The sequence below is a fragment of the Passer montanus genome, unplaced genomic scaffold, assembly GCF_014805655.1.
Source record: "Passer montanus isolate IOZ18808 unplaced genomic scaffold, ASM1480565v1 scaffold51, whole genome shotgun sequence".
Taxonomy (NCBI): Eukaryota; Metazoa; Chordata; class Aves; order Passeriformes; family Passeridae; genus Passer; species Passer montanus.
Genome location: NW_024370041.1, coordinates 5,352,262 through 5,378,261, shown reverse-complemented (window position 1 = coordinate 5,378,261; position 26,000 = coordinate 5,352,262). Strand labels below are relative to the sequence as shown.

The 26,000-nt window shown below is 39.2% G+C and overlaps 1 protein-coding gene across 5 annotated transcripts in view; it reads right to left on the bottom strand.

Moving 5' to 3' along the window:
* Window positions 1-26,000, bottom strand: part of SH3BP2 (SH3 domain binding protein 2) — a 36,858-nt gene that overhangs the window by 2,670 nt on the left and 8,188 nt on the right. For 3 of the 5 annotated variants that reach the window (XM_039724007.1, XM_039724006.1, XM_039724008.1), the window contains 11 exons: window positions 8,773-8,912; window positions 7,623-7,725; window positions 5,869-5,986; window positions 5,219-5,289; window positions 4,662-4,750; window positions 3,287-3,352; window positions 2,235-2,733; window positions 1,245-1,353; window positions 851-906; window positions 331-412; window positions 17-76 (listed from right to left, as the gene is read on the bottom strand). In XM_039724007.1, coding sequence (XP_039579941.1) covers window positions 17-76; window positions 331-412; window positions 851-906; window positions 1,245-1,353; window positions 2,235-2,733; window positions 3,287-3,352; window positions 4,662-4,750; window positions 5,219-5,289; window positions 5,869-5,986; window positions 7,623-7,725; window positions 8,773-8,911 — 1,392 coding nt within the window. In that variant the 5' untranslated portion in view covers window position 8,912. Of the gene's footprint in view, window positions 1-16; window positions 77-330; window positions 413-850; window positions 907-1,244; window positions 1,354-2,234; window positions 2,734-3,286; window positions 3,353-4,661; window positions 4,751-5,218; window positions 5,290-5,868; window positions 5,987-7,622; window positions 7,726-8,772; window positions 8,913-14,467; window positions 14,797-26,000 lie in introns of those variants that run through there. The other 2 variants (XM_039724003.1, XM_039724005.1) reach the window with 2 other exon arrangements.

The following is a 26,000-nucleotide window of genomic DNA, read 5'->3' as shown; positions in this document are numbered from 1 at the left end:
TAGTGCAGCTACTGACCTTTTCAAAGATTCTGTAGTTTCTCACTTTTCCTGCAGGTTCATCCCATACAACCAATACCTTGAAGAAGAAAAATGCAATGTATTCAGTCTATGGTACCAAGCTCTTCTAAGTCAAGGTATTATTAAGGAATTCATTAAAATTCAGCCTAAAATGTTTTTTTCACAATCACTGATACTACCATAGGGATTTCTCATATTTGCTTGCTTTAAGAAAAGACCACATCTAAATTGTTAAGTACTTAAACATATACAAAATGCAGTATGTCTCAATCAAGAAGTTTTTTGGGGGTTAGACTCAGAATTGCAATTTACCTTTCCAGGCTTAGTAGATGAGTTCCTAATACAGTACAATCCATTTTGTGGTTGTCCTTGTGGGCTACTAGCTTTAAATATCCTGAAAAGAATAAACAATGACACATATTACAATTATTCATGTACATGACATGTTGTTAGCACTCAGATAAATCAAATACCTACAGTCTTAAAATTCTCAATACAAATATCTGGTTTGGGTGTAATAATTCCTAGTAGATCATAGCTGAAAGAAAGCCAGTGTTCTAGCACCTGAACCAGCAGTGCAGCACAGATCATCTGGCTCACTGGTGCCCTCCAGCATCCTGGCAAAACAGCCTCCTCCAGATGGAGCCAAATCACATTGCATCCTCATCTGTCAATTGATATGTGAGCACTGAACTGACTTCTCTAGAACATGATTTCCCTTAAACATTTTAGTGCATGCTTTAAACACAAGTTATCAAAATTATCTTTGGACTACGGTTCAGTACAGCTTTTTGTAGGACTTCTAAAGAACTATTTTAAAGTCACATTTTACCTTTCAACTTCGAAGGATTCAGAGGTATTAAGAAATATTGAAAGAGGCAGCCCAACCTGCAAAAAATATAACGAAAATAAATCACCATTAAGTCAATGACAACTCAAAACCCTAGCAACTTTTAATGCAAATAAGCTACAGTCGTAATGTAAAATTATTAACAGTGATTTAATTTTTGCTTTTCGCTTCTTTCTCCTTTATATCCAATCTTAAACTCTGTAACTTATCAAGGCATTCACTAAAGCTAAAAAAGAAATGAAAAAAAAAATTACACAGCACCGTATTTTCAGAGCACTACTCTTGTCCTGAAATAATGCATTTTAAATGTTCCCAAAGATATACATAACCAAGGAAAACAATATTCTTTTAGAATGGATCATCTGCTTCATCTTACTTTTTCATAATCATCATCAGAGTCATCATCAGGTTGGCTTGGCTTGGAGGGTAGTGCTGGTTTTTCAAACGAAAAACTTCTAAAACTCTGCCCATCTGGTGGTGATCTCCTGGCAGAAACAGAATGAAAACTGAAGGATATCTCATCAGGAAAGCAGAACAAATATACACAAAACACTGAAGCAATAGCAAAACTAGAACTGAAGTTTCAGTTTAGCCCCCAAATCATGGAGTCCTAGAACGGTTTAGGGTAGAAGGGACCTTAAAAATCATCTTATTCCAACCCTCCTGCCATGGGCAGGGATACCTTCCACTAGAGCAGGTTGATTTGAGCTCCATCCAACATGGCCCTTCCAGGGATGGGGCATCCACAGTTTATGTGTCAATCTGTGCCAGTGCCTCACCCCCCTCCCAGTAAATTATTTATTCCCAATATCTAATCTAAACCTACACCTCCCCTCTTTCAGTTTAAAGCCCTTCCCCCTTGTCCTAGCACTCCATGCCCATGTCGCAAGTCCCTCTCCAGCTCTTTTGTAGCTCTTTTAGGTACTGGAAGGTGTTCTAAGGGTCTCCACAGAGCCTTCTCTTCTCCAGGCTGAACAATCCCAACTCTGTCAGCCTGTTCTCTCAGGAGAGGTGCTCCAGCCCTCAAATCAGCTCAGTGGCCTCCCTGGACCAGTTTCAACAGTCTTTCTTGTTTTGGGGGCCCCAAAGGTGGAGGCAGTAGTTGCAGATTAATTTAGATAATCACAGATTAATTGGAGTAAGGAGAGACCTCTAGAGATCATTTAATCCAAGCTCCTGCACAGAAGAGGTCGAACCAGATCAGCTAGATTCACTGCAGATTTTCAAATAACAGGCAAAAAAAGCACAACACAGAGAGGGATGGTGCAGGGAAGAGACACAGATGTTGGAATGAATCTGAGTATGTCTAAACTTGTTAATTAATAAGTGACTGAGAAACAATAGTGCACTGTGTTTTCACACTTACTGTAACTGGGGACATAAAGATTTCTCTGTTCTGGGCTTGGCTGCAGGGGGCTGGTGGCTGGGCACAGGTGGCTTTGGGAACACTGGTGGCACAAACAGTCCAGGTTTACCAGGTTCCCTTGGCACTTTGGGCTCTGCTAGCTTTTCAGCAAGCTGTGACAACTTGGGTTTATTGCCTGGCAGAGGAGGAGGAGTCCGTGGGGAAAGGTTTAAACTTTTTAACTTCTCACAAGCTTCTGGAGGAGCAAGGGCTTGGGCTGGAGGCACAGGCTCGGGAGGCAGCGGGTGAGACTCTTTGCCACTTGCAGGCTTTTTGAACACAGGTAAAGGGGGCACAGGGGGTGGCTCTAGTTTGATTTCAGGTAAGCTCCTCTTAGGGGGTGGTGGAGGTACTGGTGCAGTTGGTTTGCCAGAGTAGGAATGTGCCCTTGCTTCCGAGTAGGGAGATTTCCTGACGTGAGGAATGGGCGGAGGTGGGTACGCAGGGGGCAGGACCATATCTGCAGAAAGAAAACCAAAAAAGGTGACACACTGAGGGGGAATACAGCATGTCATCAAAAGAGACTGCTCAAATCAATTTTCTGTGTGAGCTAAGATATTTCACTGGCATAGGGTCTGACAGTACTCAACATGCTGGACAAGCATTTACCGTTCAGCACAATTCTGAAAGTTATAGGTAATAAACTCCTGCTATTTTTCTTCAGGCATGGCTTATGATGACTTAGCAAAGACTTTTCACTTTGTATCTGTTTTTTCCTTAAAAGCATTCCCGCTGCTCCAGACTGATGACCAGATACAGGTCATCCCAGGCAGGAGGCTCCAAGAAAACACACCCCTAAAGGCATGTAATGCTTTCTGTAAATGGTTACTGCTGTTATTACAAACTCCTGACCCTAAATACCTCTCAAGATTAGATACCTCTGCATTACTTCAGTTATCTTTCCAGCTGGAATAGTAATGACCAATACAAAATAATAACCTGGCATTCCACATGAATATTGCCTTCACTGGGGGCCTTTCACTTTTGTGAGGGGAGTCGAAGAAATCACATACCATCTTTCACTATGTCAGAAGTATCTGGCTGCAAATAAGACTCATCCTCTTCCTCCTGGTCATAATCTGCAGATAAAAATCAGCGTGTCAGACTGATAAATAGTCTTGGAACCTAGGAAACCTAAGAAAAAGTATCAAGTACTTAGGGCTCCTTAAAACAGATATTTTTTATCCACCTCTCTGCTATCTAGGTGTTTCCTAAAATTTTTATGTCAATTAAAAAAGACATCTCTTATACCAAAGGCAAATCAAGTACAATGCATGTTAATTTTTTTTCAACTTACAAGTTAAAAAAATTATTTTTGATATAATTTTCTAGTGTTCCAGCCTTGCTCAGAGAAGTTCAAATCAGTTGCAGAGACACAACTACATGGATGCATTGACAAAAGCACTTGGGAAAAAAAAAGACAATCCAGACTTTAACCCTACCACAGAAAAACTTATGGTTTTGCAATATGGAAGATTAAACAAGCTTAGTGACCTACAAAACAATTTTAATTCTTTTGCCTTGCTCTGGCAACAACAACAACAAAAAAAAGGCACCACAACAAACTGCTTAAGTGGTTTCAAGGCTGCCTTCAGCTGTAAATCAGAATAACCAAGCCACAAAAAAAAAAGTTACTTCTAGGCAGTAATTTCTCGTAATTGATTATAAGAGGAGCCTGAAGGACAATATGCAGATGAATGCCCTAAAAATAGGTAAGAATTGCTGATAAAAATCAGTTATTCTAATTTTCCTAATTTAAACTCCTGCCAGGCCTATTATCACCATTGATCTTGCATACAACCCTCCCTCCCATAAAATCAGAAGGACCAAACTACAACCCCACATGAAATGCTGAGGAGTCTGTTCTGCTCTGCTTGCAGCAATGGAACCGGATTTCCTAACAAGACCCATTCCTGCAGAATAGCCAGGAATTTCCTTTCAGGAAATGAGAGGACTTGCTCCCACCAACACTGCCCTTAGAAATCTGAAAGGGCAGATGGGGAAAGGCCAAGAAAAAGATCCCTGCTGAACCTCAAGGCAAGATTTCTCATGTTGGTTTTCACAAACATATTTCTTGACTTGGAACTCAGTTGCTCAAATATGCTGTGAATGCCTACCTGACAGGATTTCTGTCTCACTCTGAATTAACCTCCTTAAAAGATCTGAAATTTAGTTTAGGATCTGAATTTTTTAGTTTCTTTGTACCAACAGTTAATGGCACAGAATACCTGTTGCTGATTTAAAACTACAATAGAGATACACCTTGGAAAAAAACACCAGTTACAAACTGGATCAGTTTACTTAAGCTATGGGAATAACTCCTGCAGAATTCAGAAGAAATAAATAAGCAACAAAGAAGCCTTATTTTTTGGTGTCTGAATTTGTCACCTTCATTTTCTGTTGAATGGTGGGAATACTTGATGTCAATGGGACGTTCTACTGAGCCATAGAAACTGTCTGCATCAGAACCAGAGTCACTGCAAAAGACAAGACAGAGTTACTGCTGTTTAGCAGGACTGCAGCACTGGAAAGGAATGCTGGAAAAGCAGAAGCAATCTGTTCCTATTTCCCCATTAACAGTCAGATATGTTGATGCTGTCTTTTAAAATATTTCATTTCTTTTACACAAAGCTGACATGGAAAGTGCTCTTTGTTTAAAGATTTGGGTTTTTCTTCATATTCTTTAAAGTATAAATTGGGAAGAGATTTTCTTCTTGGGTCTTACTGTGCCTGTTCTTATTAAACAGGAAGTTGTAGGTGCAAAAAGCCTAAAACATTTTCATATTCTTTAAAGTATAAATTGGGAAGAGATTTTCTTCTTGGGTCTTACTGTGCCTGTTCTTATTAAATAGGAAGTTACTCGTAGGTGCAAAAAGCCTAAAACACCACTGTAAATAGCTAGTGCAAAAGGGATAAAAAAGCCAAAAAAGAATAAGGGTTTGTACCTAAATTCTGTTATTGTTTCTTTCTTCTCATGGTAGTGACCAATTTCCCTTCTCAAGGATAGCATCCAATTCTAAACAAAAATAAAAATACAACATTCAACACATCATATTAAAATCATTAAAAGCAGATGTATCTTGTCCTCTGTAAGATCAGAGTAACTGTGCAGGGAACATACATTGAAATATATTTATGCATGACTTTTTAACTGAAAAGACTCAGCGGTCAAATGTTTGACTATCTAAAATGCTGCAGCAACCTACTGAAATATTACATTTTCCATTTGCAAATTTCAGGCTGTTATTCCTAAAGCCATATATATATATTCAGAGTATGTTTATGGGGGTGAGATTTCACTGAACAGTTTTCAGAATTTATCAAAGGCTTAACATATCATTACTTTTTCCTTGGTGAAAAACAACTATTGAATATTTATGAAATATGGAGAAAACCATGCCATCTAGTATGTCACAGCCATTCCCTAAATTAGAATTTGAATTAACATTAAGTTAATAGTTGAAACTTCAGACACGATTTTCAGAAGAGCCCAAAGAAGTAGGTATACAAATTTCAGCTGCATTTCCAATTCATTTCGATTTTAGGGAAGTCTTTTTGCTTCAAGGAAAATGCTATTGCAAAAGAAGAAAGTTACCTTTCTTTCATCTTCAGAAGAAGCTGAAAAAAACCACGTCCTGTGCTTCTTGCTTATGTGAACTAACTTGAAAGGAAACACATTGCTTGATGTTGTCTCCTCAGCTGCCCGCATAACCCTGAGAAACAGAACAACCAATACAGAAACACCTTCATCTATAGTCAATGCTGCTATGCCAGTCATAAAGACTGACAGAAAACAGTTTCACTGGCCACTTTTGCCTTTTGGAAAATATCCCCAAGCCCAGAAAATCACCACAGAAATCCCCATGTGTGCATTTGCAGTACTTCTCCATTATTGTGGTAGAAGGGACAGTGCAAAGGGAAGAGCACTTGTTAATCCACCAGCCAGACTTTTATAAACAGCTGCTTTGACCTGTTCAAGAGTTAATGAATCACATTCATTCACAAGCATCACACACTCAGTGTGCTTGTGGCCCTTATTTCAAGAAGTCATTATTTCAGAAGAGAAATCAAAACACACTTCCCATGAAAATAAGGAAAAACTAATAATAAAAGCAAACAATTTTTACACATTTCCCTTATAAACACTTTCTTGCACATTTTTAAAAATTATTTTAAAACAAGCATAACTTAACTGCTTTCTTTTTTCTGTGTGCAAGGAATTTCTTCATTTGGGGCTCCTGGGGGGAAAAAAAAATCTAAAAACCCCTTATGCAACTACTCAATCTAGCAATGCTTTCCATTCAAATTCTTTGTCAATAATGTTTGTCTGTGCCTTTTACTAATCAAGACCTGGTCCCTATTCCAACCAAGGTCTCTACAAGGCTGCTAGAATGAAGATACAATAAAAGGAATGAGCAGTCTCTAGCATTTACAGATTCCATGGTATTGTTCACATTCATGTGGCTAGGAGAAGCTGGTGTCAAGACAAAATTACAGAGTGGGTTTCTTCTACAAATTAATGTTGAATTTTTAACTAGCTACCATGTTAACAAGTGCATTCCCTTAAAAATATGCCATTGTCATGCTCTGTTAGAAAAGCTCTCATAATTTAAGAAAAGGCAATTCCTTGTTCCACAAGTCTAAGAACATTATACAGTACAAGATATACCATAAAATTGCAGTGGTTAGGATCAATACAATGATATTTCTCTACATTTCCTCTTTCTCATTAAACCTTTCTTAGCACCAATTTCAACTGCAATTCCCTAAAGTTAGGCTGGACTTGTATTAGTAGGCCTTGTACTTCTGCTGCATTCAGAGTCTGACAGCACTGGCTAACTTGAAAGCCACATATTTCTGTTTTCAACTTGTTGAGTAAATATTAAGATTAAAAATGTGTAGTGAAATGAGTCAGATACTTTGCACATGCATTCTCTCATTTAGCACTCTGTAGTTGATCCAGTTTCAACACTAACTACAGTTGCTGAGCTAGTAACTCCATAAATTTTCTCTTCTGATTCCTTTCTGGTCACTATAGAACAAAGATGGTCTCTGAAAGAATCCAAATCTATCTGCACCTGCAGTCTGAATTAATCAGTAACAGGAGCAAGGCCATTGCAATTCAAACAGCTCTTCTGGTTAAATTACAGAGAAAGAAGGCTGTCCACTCACCAAGCACAGGAAATGTCATATATACAATTTGAAAGGAATACATTTCTTGCAATCTGAGACCAATGGTTAACCCAAACAACAGATGTAGCTGTGTTTAACTTCATTAGAAATGAAACCCACAGCCTCTAGCATTAAGTAAGAGGAGCTTGGGTGTTTAACAACTTCCTTGGCACTTACCTGTTGTAACCTTTCAAAGAAAATGCACCCTGGGGAGATGCAGATGTGCTGCTCTTAAAATAGTAAATACATCCCTCGTGGATAATCACAAATCTCAGTGGCCCTGAAAGGATAAGAAGTGATCAAAATATAAATCCAAGGGCAGAAGAACAACTAGAACCTCTTAGCACATGTAGAATTGTTGTTAACATCTTAGTAATCATATGAATCACTGTAAATCAGCACAAACAAGTTAAGTGACAGTCAGTTGATGACCAGTCACACAGTGAACTTGTCCATTTGCAGAGTTGCAGGACTAAGGGTAATATTTGATTCCCTCACTTGAGAGGCAGCTGATCTGAAAACTCCAAAAGAAGCCTCAGAGACTGCAGGCCTGACCCCACCTGTGCTCCTTTATTAGAGGAATAAGCAATGGCAGCAAGGCAGCCACAGGACACAAACACATATTTACATCCATCCCCAAACCATTATCTCCCTTCACTTCTTTCACCTCAAGTACATAATCCTGCCAATAAAATGATAGCCTGTTTTCTTTTTTTGAAAGAGGCCAAGACACCTTCCTTTATCAAAGGCAGTAATCTTTGTCCTTAACTATATAAGTACAGTTTCAGTATAAACAGGGATACCAAATGAACAGCACATAAATAAACCCAAAATATGAATGTTTCCCCATGTAAATAGACACTGATTTCAGAAGAAATTACTGTTATTAAATACAGACCAATGTTGGCAGTGAGAAAATTTCCATTTCACAACAGCAGTGGGAGATGGGAATATTTTTTCCAGTACAGAATAACCAACTGGAAAAAAAAAAGCTGAGTACTAGTTTCTTTCAGAAAAGAGTATTCAAAATCAGTACATATCCTGGGAATCTGTTTGTCTTGAAAATCTTACTCGTGAAGGACTTGACAAGAGAACTAAATAAGCAAAATAAAATCAACCACAACACATATTATCTAAGATTTAAAGCTGCAAAACAATTAAAGGAAAATCTTTCAATATGAGTCTTTCATACATATATTCCAGTAAAATTGTATTCCAATACAAAGTGGAAAAACAGCTTCAACAGTCTGCTAACACAAAATCTGTTACTGGGCCCAGGGGCAAGCATTTAAAACATTTAATTCAGTTAATACCTCATTCAACTTACACTTCAGGATCTGCAGCTGGGTGCCTCCTTTTTTATGAAGATAGCCTGACTTGGTGACTCCTCCAGGCATTGTCAGAAGGTTTTGTGCTCCAATTGCCTTCATTGGGACTGGCCAGACCTGCTCCTGCGAGGCCATCATTCTGCAATTTAGAATAATTAAAAAGTTTAAAACTCAAGATTTACTTTAGGAATGAGTACTGAGAAGCAAAGCTTGTTTCCTTAAACAAGCTTTCCAAACAACTAATGTGGTTCAGCACTCAAGAATGTAACACAGACAGGGTGTTCAAAGATTCCAGGAACTTTGTAATGTATAAAAAAACGTGGTGCAAAAAGCCCCGATTTATTTTTATACAGCTCTCAAAAGTGATTGACAGTTGTTGAAACAAAGAAAAAGTGCTTAGTAAATGTTACTTAAGCATTTAAGTTTAAAAAATACTCCAGATAACACTGCAAGACTTAATCAGGCAGGTGACTGGAAATAAAATTGGTTTCTTCTCCCAAGTGCTACATGACCCAGTATATACAGAAAATGTTATTTTCTGTGCAACAAGGAATCAAGTCAAGGTTTAGTAACTGCAGCATCCAATACTACTTACTCCTGATATTTACATGTTTTATTCTTTAACTGAAAGGATTAGTATATAATCTCGTACTGTATGTTACATGTGACAGCATCCTGTACAAATGAAATTCCTCTCAGATTTCTGCAGGCCTCAATTTGATTTATAAATCAATTATTTATATAATGCTCCACCAAGCATCTCTGCAGTTAGCACTCTTACTGCTGTCATCTTAAACCAAACAGATTAGTTTCTGAGGTAGCAACTTATTCTGATATACCAATGTGAGCCCTTTCTTTCTTCAACTGCTAACAGAACTAGGCAAAAAATCCTACTGTGTCATGGAGAAAAGAAATCATACATGGATAGAAAGGGAATTTTGATCTAGACATAAAAGGATCTGTTACCATCAGGTGTAGGGCTAGAGACCTTTGCTGGTAAAAGGGAAACAAATGAAGTTCCAGTTAATTAGTTTCTGATAAAGGAATGATGGTTTAGAACTGAAAAGCTTTCAGTGCAGAACTGAAATTTAATGGATCTTCTTCGTTTCCCCTTTTCCCAAAAGGGACAGTAAGGGAAGTAAATTGTGAGGCTCACACAGAATCCAAGAGCCTCAGCACAACACCCTCCCCAAGCACTTGCCCCTCCAACCTGATGGCTTTTTCCATTCTGGAAAGAAGAGGGAAGTGTTTCAGATTTGTTGAGGTGCAACAGCAAAGTGTGTATCTAATGTATGGGTTAGGGAAAACAGAAATGCAAGACAATGAATCTTGCATTTAGGATCAGTTTAGGATTTAGATCTAACTGTTTGCCATTTGGTGATGACGCATGTGTGGGAAAGGGTGGAAATTCCTAGCAATTTCTACCAGGAGAGTTTAAACTAAATTAAATTCTCTAGGCAGTCTAGAAGACTTAATCACAAAAATTAGGTTTTGGTGTTATGAAGTGTTATGAACCCAGTGTTATGAAGCAGATACAGCCAGAGAAGATAGGATCCAAGGCCCCAAAAAGGCTCCCATAGCAGACATGTCAACACATCATAGTATCTCAGTTTTCCTCCAGGACCTCCCTGCTCACCAAAAAGTAAGTTGTTTTTTTCTACTCAGCCATATCCTTCCTTCTCCTGTTTCCTCCCTGTTCTTATTAAATGACTGAGATCTTTCCAAGCTGAGTTATTTCCTCCTTCTCCTCCACAATGAAATTGCTAGCAACAGCAATGTGTCCAAAAAGGAGCTACTCATGTATTTTAAGCTTTTAAGAATAAAAATTAAAAAATAGCAGCAGAAGGTAACATCCCCCCTGCCCCCCAAAATCCTTCACATTATTTCTCCACATCTTGCAGAAAAGTTGAAGTGAGGGAAATGGAGAGTGTTACCCAGCTGGCTGCTGACACCAAGCCACATCAATACTGCCAAGAGTGATTCCCTTGAAATAAGGATTGCAAAGGCAAGTCCTGGGCTTATTCTTTTAAGAATACACATATCAGTGTTTAACCATTAGAAATTAAGTTACTTCTGTCTGTTTCTAGTTATGTTCAAAAAATAGACTAAGTAAAAATGAAACCTTTTCATTCAGATGAATATATTCTGATGCTACTTTTCCAATGTTAGTCTCAATGCCATCCAAGAGTTTCATGTTCATCTTAGGTCTTCCAATCCCCTGTACCTTTACTACAAAGAACAAAAGAAAGGACTGAAGCACCCAGTGCATGGTGTGAAACTTTCAGTGCTCTGTATATAGGCTGAAACCTATCAGAAGAGGCAGAGTTAAATGTCTCAGAGAAGTTGTCCAAAACAACCAGTAAGCTGAAATTCCTAGGAAGCCAAAGTCAAACACTGGCAATAAGTATATGGTACCCTAGATAAATACAGAAAGCAGAAATATTTGTCCCAGTCATGTTTGCCTTCTATAGGGGAGTGCAGCAGTCAGACTACTCACTAAAGCATGTCTGGATGGGCATTATCTCCTCTGCCTGAAAAGCCAGATCTTAAGGCAGACAGGAAAGAAAAGAAAAACTATGGAAGCAGAGGAAAAAAAAAATCCATTTCTACAGTGTGCCGACTACGGGATTTACCTGGCAGAATAGGACAGCTGAGTATCAGCTTCTGCTTCCCCTTTTCACAATAATTTCTTATTTTGGGCTACTTACTATAAAACAGTCCTGAAAATGGAGACCAAAACGTGGAACTTCCCCAGGCCAGCTAAGTGAATAAAAGAAGTGAGTAAAAGGAGACACAGCTGAAATCCATGCCACCAGCACAGATTACATGAACTGAAGAGCCCACCTAATGCACCAGGCTTTCCAACAGATTACGAGGCAGCTAAGCCCATTATCTGGATTTCAGTGAGGCTTATAACACTCCCCATCATATCTGTACACTTCTCAAGCACTTTCATTTGCAGGCACATAGCAGACACTTAGGGAAGACTTCAGTATTCTGAGATGAAATCTTTCAGTGGTGCTGCTAAAATACATTTAGGTACTTTGACTCTAGACCCAGTCAGATTTTTCTTCTTTTCTTGTCTGCAGAAAACAGCTCTGTAAGGACAGATGTTGCTATTTTGCATCACACTGCTGGAGAAAGCTGTCAACACAAATCTAACTTCAGAATCTTTATTGTAGGGGAGGGAGAGAAGGAAAAAAATGGAAGCTCAAAGATTTCTGTGGTCTTAGCATCTATAGTATGGTTGCCTTTAGTTCCCTGAATGGTTCCTTCAACTCTCAATATTCCTGTTGTATCTTCTTTAACAGATTACATCAAGAACAGATGGATGTTGCATTACCAGGTAGGTGCCATAGCAGTCACTGAACTCACTGTTAACTCTGGCATTACTGAGAACAGAGGGACATTTCCCAGTTGTTTCTTATGCAGTTACATTCTTACCCTATGAGCCAAAGCCCCAGTACAGATTTTCACCTCTGGTGCATCAGAGAGTCTCTTCCACAGGGCTGACAACCAAATTAACAGAAGGAGCTTTGGCTGCACTGAGTGAGCCCTTTCTGACACTGGTCCTCTCTCACAAACAGAAGGCAACATCCCATGCATTGCTTGGTGAAAGCTTCTAGTAATAGCTACACACTTTATTCCTCTTCCCACTCACCAAGGAACTAGATGAATATTTTTTAATCAGTTTTTCCACCAAGTCCCAATCCCACTGCATGTGGCTATTGAATTAATCTTCTCCCCCACTGAATGGAACCCTCTGAAGAAGAAGAGGATGGCAGCAGTCAGGGAAAGGTCTTGCATCACTTTGATTCTCAGGTGATCCCTGTGACAATTCTATGCCTGTGAGGGAGATGAAAGGTGTACACTCCCTGCAGTGTAGCAGGAGAAACAGTAGAACAGCAGTTTCTAGGATGTGCTTCATCATTCAGGAGTGCTTTTGGAAGGACAGAATGGTGCAATCAGCACTCTGGAGCACTATACAGAACTTACATAATCACTGTTGTAACTGCTTCTTATACACAAACTGGTCCACCAGACTGAAAACCAAACCAATTTGCACTGTATTGCCAATAATAAGTCAGAGTCAGCCCAAGTCTATCACATCAGTACACTTTCCTCAAACACTATCACAATCAGTCACTTTTTATTTCAAAGTACTCTGAAAGTTAAACAGCATGAAAACAAAGTGAATTCCTATCACATCAGTACACTTTCCTCAAACACTATCACAATCAGTCACTTTTTATTTCAAAGTACTCTGAAAGTTAAACAACATGAAAAAAAAAGTGAATTGACACACTTCATCTTGTAACCAGGACAGGGCCAGTCAGATACAGTATTTTCTGAATCACAGTACTGCTACCAAGCTCAAACTCTGAAGGGATGGCAGACTTCTGTTAACGTGTAGCAAGTAAATGTACACATCTGTGAAGCAATTTTCATCTCTCTCTCCTTCAGTGGATAGAGAACAGCTAGATTGAAGGCTAGGGCATAACTTTACAGGCTGAAAGCCCCTCCATTAGTAAAAGTAAAATTCTGCCAGGTCAAAAATCTGGATTACATTGTAGAAGAACACTTACCCCTCTTGGCCCTAAGAGCTGTTGGCGTTCAGCCCAATTAGAGCAAATACAAGTTGATTCAATTAAGGATTGCATCCTGGAAGAGTCCTCAGTTCTTGCTTAACTTCAGCAGAATATATGGCAGATGTGATCATCTCCACATCTTGCAGTATATAGGCAGAAAAAAAATATTGCCCTCTTCTCTGCGACTACAGCTGCCAATAGTTGTTTTAAAAGTTCTCACTTGTTATAATAATATTTATGACCTGACCCTGTTTGGTCATGCTGGAAAGAACAAAAAACCAGCTTCCAAAACTGCAGTACAAAGAGTAAACCTGATCTGAATTTGTAACAATGCTCCCTATGCCAATTACATCTGAGAACTTTTACAACTGTAGTCTCATAAACTCTAGTCCTTAAATTTTATGTGAAAGTAAAACCCAGCTAAGCCAGATGCTCGTTTACTTCTGAATAATAACTTACAGAAATGAATGTATTCTTCAAATCATGCAGAGGGAGACTGAGGTATCAGGCTTTATCAAAAATGAGGCAGCATTACACACTGCAGAACAGGAAAAGTTTATCCTATATGCTCTCAGCAATTCTGAGTTAGAATGATTTTTCTGATTCAACCATCTAAACATTTACCATCTCTTCTTAAGACTGCTTTTTGCAGAATTATCAGGTCTCTTGTCTATTTATTAACCATTCTCCAGTACTTCTGAAATACTTTTCCATATCTCTCCTACTTTTTTTGGTTACACATTCCATTTCTTAATACCTCTAACAGCTCCTTTCACAATACTCTCTCAGAAAGATTAATAGCACAGTACAAACACTGAAGTAAAAAAAGTCTTACAAGACAAAGGGAACAGAGAAATAAGTCCAACTGAGATACACTATATAAGTAAATTTACTCTCTTTAACTTGCTGTAACTTGCTTTTCTTTTCTGACAAGTTTTCAACCAACACCCAACTCATGTCTTCCCACTCCAATTCTTTATCATTTAATTTTCTGCACGAGTTAAAAGTATTTTAGCTCAGATACCATATTCTGCTCTTAGTTGCAGTCTGCTCTCGACCCGAAGGAGAAAGGATGACAGAAACACAAGCCCCAAAAAGCACCAACCTGGTGACCTTGTCCGATCGACACATGGTTTTCCTGCAGGCAGCTTCAGCGAACGATTGCTTCCTTTGCGATGACAGAGCCATTAACAGCTTGTGACCCCTCTCAGGCATGGCAGGAACATCCCTGCACTTCTCGCACCTTTGGGTACTCCCAGGTACTACAGCCACAGCCGTAGCTGCCGCCTGCTCAGCACACAAAAGCACAAGAAGCCGTGCCCCAGCTGCCTGTGCATCTGCACTCGCTGTGGCCAAGTGACGCCGAGGCAATGACTTGTTTCCTTTGCCGCTTCCTGTTCCCCCGCGCTCCGTGGGCAGCGCTCTCTGGGTCGGATTTCCCGGCTTCCCAGGGAGGCTGGGAATCAACTCCCGCACAGCTCCAACGCCTGGCAGACACCGAGCTGGAAAGCAGAGGGGGTTTTCCAGCGCTCGCTTGCTTCCTGCTCACCTTTCAATCAACCACTTTCCCATGGGAGAAAAAGAAAGTCCTTTATTCGCTCAGCGTGCTCCAGCTGCCACACTGGCGAGACCCGGCTCAGAAGCGCTGCCTGAGCTCCTGGAGAGCCTGTGCCTCAGGTACTTGCACTGCACCGCAGAACTGTAAGTATTTCATCTGTTTTCTCCCCCACAGCTGGAGCTTCTCCTTCCCTCTTCAACCCAAGACAACCAAAATAGCCATCCTGAAAAATTCTGCAGCATAGACATGCTTTAGAGCAAGTCTTGCCTGTACGGTTGATGCTACACAAACCACAAAAGACAATAAAATTCAAATTCAAGAGGCTGACAGTGCACAATTGCTCACAAGTATCACCAACTGATAATGAATGAATAAATGTCATTGTTTTACACTTATTATCATCCAGACTTCTTAAAAGGATTCAAGTGTTTCACTGACTTGTCTAGATGTAAACAACATTCCAGGCTGTGTTTGAACAAGACAAAACCACCTAGCAAATTTCAGAATGATGGACAAAACATATATAAGTATGTCAAGCAAAGCTTACTTCACGTATTTTTGAGGAAACAGACAATGAATCTGTATCCCAAAATAGAAGGAAGAAGTCTCCATACAACATCTCTTTTTGTAAATGACGCAACAGTCAAAGCACAAAAGAAAGTAATATTTCAGATATTGCTCATGGCTGTAGGGGCCAGAAAAACAGCTCTCTCACCATAGGGCACCATTTGCAGGCTCTGTGGGAAGGGAAACTGAACCATAAATCCACACACCTGTTGTTAGCCAAAAGGATGCACATATCAGAACAAGATCCCAGTGCTCTTCATAAGGATCAATACCCAGGCTTGACAGATTTTTCACACAGAAAGTAATTAGAGGACTAAGCTCAGTGGCTTGTGAATTAAATTCACTTGTTTTATTTGTTACAGTATCAGTTACCCACTTAAGGCACACATTTAAGGCTCCAAATCTGTCTTTCCTTCCCACGTGCTCTGTTATCTAAGCATATTCTGCTAAATCTGCATTAGCATCTTTGCAAGCTGTTTCTCCAACTTAGCAGAAAAAATAGATTTAGAATGACAGCACTTGAGTATATGCAACACTGGAAAAAACCCTTCAGTTCCTCCTTCCCTTTTCTGACGTGACACACCTAACTCCTGGTTTTCCCCTCCAAAATCCACAACTTCTAGTGGCACGCTCTTTGGCCCCAACCATCCCATTAAACGATGCCTCCTTCATCCAACACATGTTCCTGAGGTACTGCTTTTCCCCTCTAACCTTTCTCATGCTGTGCTCCCTCTTTCTTCATTTTAGTGCTCAGAAACGCGGCAGAACTTTTCATTTCAAGTTCCAAGATCCCATTTCAACTTCTCTGGTGATTTCCAACACTATCAAGACTGTCCCAGAGTCAGAACAGAAGACACTTCACACACACACACACAAAAGGAGGTGTTCCACCAAGAAACAACCAGAGTTTAGATGTTTCACAGTTTTGGGAGACTGAAAATTCTTAACCATTAACCAGAAGGATTATATTTCAAAATTGCAAACAGGGAATCTGTAAACAGGTGAAAACTTTATGGATTTGATTGACATGTCTGCCAGGAAAGTGAAAGAGCATTAAATATATCCCCCTTCACAAAGCAAAATTCTATTATGCTTGGACCTTTGGTATAAGGTTTTCAGATTAATCTTCATTTGTTCCCACGAAATCAGTGGTGAGAAGCAGCCTTGCACCAAGCTAGCCTAGGGAGAATTTCACTCCAAAAGAGATACTCCATTTATTTAACATTATAAGGTATCACTCAGCCTTAAAAGGAAGAACCAAAGCATCTGAAACCCACATTGGATTTCACTCCAGCAGGGCTGCTGAGGAAGTCAGCCAGTCCTCCCTGCCTTTGTCAGGAGCTGCTGGCAGTGCAAAGCAATCCTACTAATCATTAATTAATGGGATGGGAGGGCACAAACACATCTGGCAGACCGCTGTCCTTGCTGGTACAAACTCACTTGTCTCACCACAGGGCTGAGCTCTGTCTGCAGCAGGAGCACTTCCTCTTGCTGACAAATTTACAGGAAACTGCAAGAATGGACTGCAAATAAAAGCAGCACACGAGCACAGCAACAGGCAAGGGAGAAAAAAATCAACAAGGCACAAAAAAATTAAAAGAGCATGAAAAACACTTTCTGTCAGCTGCAGCAAGTCAGCTCAGTAGTTAAGTTCCACTCAGAACAATGTGAGGTTTCATACATTATATATTTCCACAGAACTCCATAGTATAATAAGGCATTAAGAAAGTAAGGAATTAACAGAACTTGTCCTAAGTTTGAGTCAGGAGTAGACTACTAGAAATTTTATTATTTTATTAATTCTACCAAACTAGTTTAGTCTCAAGGTTCTAGATGGCAGACATTGATGGAAACACAGCCATTATATTGAGAGATAATGTATATGTCAGCTGCATGCTTCACAACTGCAGATTGTAAAAGAGCAAGTGTAAATTACTCGCCTGAATCCTTCAACTATTTAAGTAAGGCAATCTTGTGAAAATACAAATAACCATCCATCAGAATTACTTCTGCTGGGTGAACTGCATTATTATCTTTACAAAAAAAAAAAAAAAGACAACCATAAATCAGCAACAAGGAGAAGGAATGAGGCCACAACTTCCAAAAATCCTCTTTCAATGTCAAAAGAACTCTTATACTTTAAATTTCAACCATCATAAATTTCATCCCTTCCTTCAGCTTACTTCAGAAGAAATGAAGAAGCCCTGATAATATTTTTACTCATTTGTTACATGTACTTAAAATAAGTAACTGAAGTTCTATATAATATATACTTGATAATATATATATCAATCAAAACCCAATAAACACTTAAAGTCAGAAAGCTTCCAAGTTTCTGCTTATACCCTAGTGGCTCTTAGGTTCCAAATATCTATAGACATATTGTTGGCTTGGAACTTCAAAAAAAAGCCAGTCAGCACTGGTCTGTACTAAATAAGCCATATCTCAGAGAATGACCATATCAATTTTAAAACAAAGTTGTAACTTTTTGTGATTGTTTCATCAAACAGTTTGGCACACATCCCAGAAGACCATAGCATGATTTTGATTTTGGGATACAGTTAATGTATCATACATTGCTCAAATGTCCACAAATCAAAGTGCAGCCAGAAAATACTTGCAGTTTATGCATAGCTTCTAAAAAAGCAAATTAGATTGAGCAGCTGGAAGACAAGAACCATCTGCAAACTGTGAATATAAGAATATAAGAAAAAAAATTTCACTTACACCAGCCAGCCTTGAAAAATAATGCAAGACTTTATACTAATATATTGTTGGGCTCCTCACTCCCAGAAAGACAGTGAGGGGCTGGAGCATGTCCAGAGAAGGGCAATGGAGCTGGGGAAGGGCCTGGAGCACCAGTCCTGTGAGGAGCAGCTGGGGGTGTTGGGGGTGTGCAGACTGGAGAAAGGAGGCTCAGGGAGACCTCACTGCCTCCATGCCCTCCCAGGAGGCTGTAGCCAGCTGAGGGCCGGTCTCTTCTCCCAGGTACCAAGGAATAGGATGGGAGGAAACAGCCCCAGGTTGTGCCAGGGGGGGATTTAGGTTGGATATTTGGAAAAAAATTCTTCACAAAAAGGGTTGTCAAGCATTGGAATGGGCTGCCCAGAGAAGTGGTGGAGTCACCATCCCTGGAGGTGTTTCAGGAATGTGGATGTGGTATTCAGGGATATGTTTTAGTGGTGAACAGGTTGAAAGTTAAGACTCAATGATCTTAGTGGTCTTCTCCACCCTAAATGGTTCTATGAAATAAGAATTAAGATCAGTACATCTGCTTCAGCATAATTTTCAATGTCAGCAATTTTATTATGTGTAGCTTTTCCAAGTTTAACATATTTCTGCTGAATCCAAAGGCCCCTCAAAACCCCAGGGAGTTAACTGGGTCAAGTCTGTGCCAGTCAGATCACAGCAGTAACATTTGGAATAAACAACACTTAAAGTAGAAGGCAAGTCCTGAAGATAATTTGCTGCCTTTTGTTTCTTTTTTTTAATATAAATTCAGATACATTACCAACACTCCATTTCCATTTACTATTGAAAATAGATGAACACATTCTTTGTTCATTTTAACTGTTATTTATATACAAGGTCCTCATACAAAAGACTGTAAATGTCATTATGGCTGGGATTAACTGCTCTTTCATCAGTGCTTGTAGAACAATTTAAAATAGAACATAGGTTAAAAAAATTATGTAACTAGCAGAAGTACAAACGTGATTGACAAGATCCTATTCCTGAAGACAGCTGCAAAGGAAGTTTCCCCAAAGACACACAGATACTGAAAGTGGGAGTTTCCATAAGAGATTTATTTCCTTGGCAGAAATTTTCATTTCCAACCATTTTACTTCTAGGCTGGTTTGTGATTAACTGCACACAATTCTATCACTAAGGTACTCAAAACTGATAAATTAGGAAGCACTGTTGAATGATAAAATAATTTCTGCCTATATGTCAAAACAGTTTTAAGCATTTTAGCTGGTGGACCATTGAACTTTAGTAATAGCAACATCTAACTAAAGGCTTTTAGAAATGTATAGGAAAGGGTCAAATATTTATTAGTGATTTTAAAGCATATCTGACAGGTACATGTAACCAGCAGATATCTTGCCATATGAAGTTAAGTCTGTTAGGAAAGTTAGGAAATATTTTTTCTACTCCCTTAGAATTTTACTTCTATTGATTTAAAGTACATCAAGTGCCCAAAGGGGAAAAAAGAAGAAAAGGGATTTAATTTTTTCTGATACTAAGGCACTTTGGCAAGATATACAACATCCATGAGTTCATTGTATATTGTGCTTGTACAAGACTAACGTAACTGAGATCCAAGACTATTACAGCTAAAGAGAGTATTGTTGATGCAAATCAACAACAAACTTACTGAACAAAACAATTTTAAAACATTGCTGCAGATGGATATTAAAACAAACAAAAGCATATAAAGCTTATAATGTCCTTTTGAGTGTCTATCAACAAAAAACGCAGTGAGTAAATTCATAAACCCACTGACCCCAATAACAAGCTACTAATTGAACCCTAAACAAATGCAGCCAGCCCTGGTTTAGAGGAAGCATTTGATCATGTAATCTGTGAGTCCTTCAAGCCTGTGTTTCCCTCTCCTGGTGGCTGCAGGAACCTTATAGTTAAGCAAATATACCTCTTCAAGCAAATAGCTGCAGCCAGCACTAAGGAGGAAGCTCAACTTCTGCTAGACCCTGAAAAAACAAAACAAACCAAAACAAAGATTTTCTATTTTTGTTTTGCTTGTACAGAGACTTCGGATGCAATTTAAAGACACAGTGTAACTGCAAAGACTCACTCTGTACCACACTGCAGTAGGTGGTGCTGGGTTTTAAATAATTATGCAGTGAAGCATCTCACAGTATGCTGTTCTCAGACTTGGAAACTCTGACAGAATGAACCAGAATATCCAAATAAGCTAATAACCATGCAAGTGTGATTTATAGAATTAGAAGGTCCAGCTGGGTTGTATTTCTAATGGGCTGTCCCCACCTCCAGCAGCTTTGAGGTTCCTTGTGCTCAAAGCCTCATGCAGGTAAGTAGGTGCACCAGAAACCTGGATTCTTTGTTTTAAATCCCAGTATGGACTTCTCCAAAGGATGTGGTAAAACATCTTACCACCTACACAAAACCCTGGCTCAAAGGACTGAAACAGGTAAGGGCATGGTGTACAATAACCAGAATTTAAGGCTACTGTGTATTTTGTCACTTAGGTAAATATTACCTTTGGGTTTTGGTGGGTTTTTGCTTTGTTTTCTTTTTTTTTTAACAAGCACCAGAAAGAAGAAACACTGTAAGCTCATGCTTATTTTCTGCAAAAGATGAATTAAATTATAAACACTACATCATGTGTAGTTGGGATTTTAAGTGAATATTTTAAAATTAAAACAAATGTACACTGCAAAGCTGCTCCAGAAAGACAGCAGTAAAGAGGCAGTTTTAACCTGGAGGACATGAGAGGGAAGAGCAAACTCATATCACATAAAATAACCATAAAAATACATAATGGCATCCAGTGGGCTTCTTTTACAAGGCAATTTGGACAACAGCCTTTGCTATTTTTCTATTTCTTTATGGAAATCACTACTTCCTTCAGAAGGATGACTAAAAAAAAAAGAAATTCCTTCCCCCCCAAAGTTTGTTTAAATGAACTCCAACAGCAAGGATTAGCCTGACACTGACCCAAGTCTCCAGAGCTGTAGAACTGCATTCAAAAGTGAGCTCACACAGGGCTATTTTCAAGCACAGAAGAGATCCATATCAATACTTCATAAGACATGAACAACAAGAATCATATTTTACACCACAAACCAGTTTTGCCTAATCAAACATATTACTGCCATGGTGCCAGAAGTTTGCAGCAAGGCTTCTAAATAGGTACAAGCCCCCTGCATAATATTATGAAAATAACAAACCCCTGACAGTAAGACAGGCCAAAGGCAAGGATCTAAAACCCAAATTCTAGATTCTCATTTCCATCCGACCTTGATGTCATGTAGCTCTTCTCAAATCATCTCCCTTCCCAACCTGCCCTGTATGTCCAGACACAAGCCTTATGAAGGTGTTTATAAGACTGTAACTTCTTCATTCTGGAGAAAGGACTTCAGAACACTGCCTATAATGGGAATGGATGCAATGGTACTGCACATGTGAATCACAACCTTTCCTAGATTGGTAGTCATTAATATTTCAGAGAAGGAAAACAAAGAGGAAAAAAAAAATAAAGCACTGTAACACATCTCACAATCTCACAGAGTGACTGAAAAACTGGAAATACAGAAATCCATCTCAGATTCCAAGACCTCAGTCTCTGGCACTTCAAAATTTCTCCAATAAGCCCCTGAGGTGCAAATTCTTAGGCCAGAAGAATATTCTATATCTGTGCCAAGTTCTTACACTTATCTGCAAGCTCTCCTTGGATATGACTCTATACAGCTATTCCTATTGTCCCATTAAGTGAGCTAAAAAAGAGTTTGTAAATGGGAACACTCATTTTAAAAGATACTTCCATTTCCTTCCCATCAACACTTTCAGAAATTATTACAGATTATTACAGACAAAGTTTGAATCTAGCATGAGCCTCAAATATTTTACATCCACTCTACAGTCTGGTTAAAATATTCCCTCTACTTTTTTAATTTGAAGATGCTTCTGGGCATCACATTAACCTATCCTATCATAGAGAACTTGCTTATTTCCAAATCCTTTCTCAAACATCTTGTAGCACTGCCTATTCTTTCCATTCTCATGGTCACAAAGATGGTCCAAAGGTCATTTGTCTGATCCCTGGCCTCACTGACTTCTCACCACTGAAACGAACTTGTCTTTATTACAGACTAAAAAGAAACATGCACACACACATGGAGAAATAAATATATCTACAGTTCTTAAAGAAATGGTGTATGTTATGAATGCCAGCAGTCCTATTCTTGGCAGGATGAGCTACAAAGAATACATTGCCTTTGTGCACCATTCTTTTTTATAGTTTCCTTGAAAAGCTCTTTCAAAACAGTGCAGTGAGACTCTTTACAGAGATGACCTGGTTATGACAGAAGGGCTCCTTCACAACCTCCAAAATCTTACATTTATGCACTGCCTGGAACTAACAGTCATTATGTCCAAGGAGTCTGGACAGCATTTTTTAATTTCCAGGTTTTGGTTCTATACAGAATTTATGCGGCGCATGTAACATTTCCAGCAAAAGCTTTTGCAAGATTTGCAGAATCTCTTCCTGCTACACACATCCTAGATATTCTTAAGGCATTCTAAGTACAAATCACTTCTTGTACACAATGAAGAGTTGAAGCTGGATTTCACTTGCACAAAGGAAATTCAGAAATTTAGGTCAGTGGAATTGGTCCTGTTTCAACCTAAGTAATCAAACCTGACATCTTTGTATAGTAAACAGAACAGTTCATCTAGATCCAAGCCAAACAACACCACAGATGCAGTGATTCAGCTGTGGGCATTACTGTTACTACAAAATAAAAGATCTACAAAAGCTGAACTTTACAGGAGGAAAATACCCTTTCTGCACATTTAAAAAATATTTAATGCTATTTGTGTATTTTATTTAGTATATAAAATCATACAGACTGATCCACTTAACATCCTCTAAAACACAGCACATAATAACTCTATTGAAGTGCAGCTGCACTTTATTAATTGTTTATCTCTACAGCCATAAAAAGAACTCTCAGCTTTGGAGGTGTACCAAAAAGCATTAAAAGTGTCCAAACTTTTTGGACAGAGTGTTTTTGGACACCCTGTCCAAAAAGCCTCCTCTTCTTCCAGAAACTTTGTGACAATCTTTCATGCATTGCAGTTGCTTATTTTTAAATAGTAAGACACTATATCAATGAAATACATTTCCAAGATACAACAGAGCTAATTTCCAATTTCTGCCAGCTACATCTCCAACAGATCAAAACCTAACAAGCCCAACACTTGAAACTACAATTATCCCATTACATCCTTGAGAAAATTTTGTCTGCAGAATTTTATTAAAATTTTATAAACTTGGCACTATCACAGATTAGCAAAGATTGATATAATCACAAAATCATTGTGGATCACAGCCATTGCTCCAGTGCCACTTCCTCTCCTGTGCAGTCTACCCAAGAACCAGCAGCTGGCATGGTACAATCAAGTGCAAAGACTGCACTAGTTCTAGTTTAACTGGATGTGGAAAAATAATCCTTTAGTCAGCAAGGACAAGAGAATTGTTGAAGATTCTTCCTACCTATTATATACCTTAGAATTTTAAAGCTCACTTTTTTTGCTCCTTTGGAATGCTGTATTGTTTTTCTTCATTATTTTTTTCATTCCACTTTGCTGGAGATTAAATTGTTCAGTTAGAAATCACAAGGACTATTCCACAAGACTCACCATTCATTTGACATCATCAAAGCCTTAGTGAATCATCTGTCTCCTGCCTTCTTCCCCCCAACTCCAAAAAAGAAACTAAAAAGAAAAAATAGATAGTTTTCTACAGAATGCTATCATGAACCCTTTCATTCAAATACAACCTCCCTCTTCTTCTAGACCATTTTGCTGAGATATGCAACATAAACCCATCAGAGTGTAGGGCACCAGGGTTAAACAGCAAATAGTGATACAGTTTATCCTCTCAACACAGGATTATTAGGAACATATCAGGTTTATAGTAGCTTTTATGAGGACTAAAGCCTGAGTATCAGGCCAAGTTCATATTTGGTCTTTACCTCCGAGTTGCTCAAAACCCTAAAATTCCAACAATAAGAAACTAAGGAAAAGGAAGTCTGCCCTATGCCATAGCTACAACTACTAAGGACTGTGGGGAGACGCTTCCTCACAACTTTGGTTTCTGTAAGAATGACACTTGAAACTCCTGATCCATGTGTCAGGTGTGTTTCTTCCACATACCTTCTCAATTAGCACAGACCAGCAAGCACAATTAGACCAAAATTCTGTTAAGGCCATGCACTTCATCTCCCAAGGGCTATGAAAATTACACAGCATGAATAACATGTGGCAGGCAAATTACTCAGTATGTTGACTAGAAAGACAGAAATAGTGCAGGCACAGAAACAAGGATTAATTAGAAGCATCTAATTAATACGTTTCCTGCTATCTAAAATGGAAGAGAACGCTCCAGGAAGGAAGGGAATTGTGTAAAGTTGCCAAACTCAGAGTTTCAATCAAAAACACTTCTGTTTGCTAGATTTCATAGCAAAGACACTGCTGTAAATCCCTTCTGCTTGTCTTTCTCCAATAAGCAAAGCCTGTTAATTCCTTGTTCCAAAGACCTCCAACCCAGAAGAAGAGATCCAGCTCCCAGTTCAATTGCCCAGCAGAGAGCTTCCTACTACCAAGTAATTATTAAATACCATGACACTGTTGTAGCCCATTAGAACAGCAATTAGTACATCTTTAGTAATTAACAGATTTACCACTATGCCCTTGCCACCTGCCAGCCCAGTCCTGCTGGGGAGCCAAACCCACGAGTGCAAGTGCACAGGTGGCACCAGCAGCACTGTGACACCCTTCTCTCCCACCACCACATCCTTCCACTCCTGGCAGTCCTCTCATTCCTCTAGGACCAGTGAAGGAAGCAGAGGAGCCAGCAGCCAGCAGGGAGGAGGCCAAACACAGCTGCTGTCCACTGAAGGAACGGGGATGCCGTGCAGCCATGGAGAAACAGCCTGGCAGCAGGGCACAGCAGGCACTGTGCCAACACGACAGACAGCTTCCAGACTCAGTCACTTGGGGATCATCTGGTACTGTGTACATTTGCAAACGTGGTATTCCATCTTATCAGCGTTGTTTCCATCATTGTGAGAAAGCTGATCTGCACCTCAAAGCAAAAGATGTGAGATTCAACACATGCACACATCCTCTGACACTGCTTCAACTGGCCCCTTCAGGCACTTGGATCAGTGGCATTCTGAACTACAACCTTCTTCACAACAGCTGTGGCACTTGCCAAGGGACAGAAATAAGGGCTTTTTCCTTTTTTTTTTTTCTTTTTTGGAGTGGGGGGGGAAGAAGGCAGGAGACAGATGATTCACTAAGGCTTTGAGTATTGAAGGAAAAAAGAATTTCACTGTGAGTTCTTCCCATAACAGCTTCCCACAAATACAGTAATTGCCTCTATGTGGCTAGAGAATAGTTTGGCTATTTTCCTCCTAGTTTAAACATGAAGAGTACATTTAAAATATTCCTCTTTCCCTTCCAAATTTCCCATCCTCCTCCAGTGCAGAGTCACACAGCAAGTATTTATCCAGCATAATCCCAGCAGTCTGCCATGCCTAATTTACTCTGGAGTAAGAATACCCACACAAGCTCATGGATGGTGGGAGTGGAACACATTTGTGCCAGACAATGCATCATCTTATTATTTGTTTGGACTCTCCTAAACCCAGGATGACAACTCTGTTGTATATAACCTTATTAAATTTTTTCAAGGTGGTTTTCTACTTCCAGGTCTTTAGGAGGAAGAAAACTGCAAATCTTG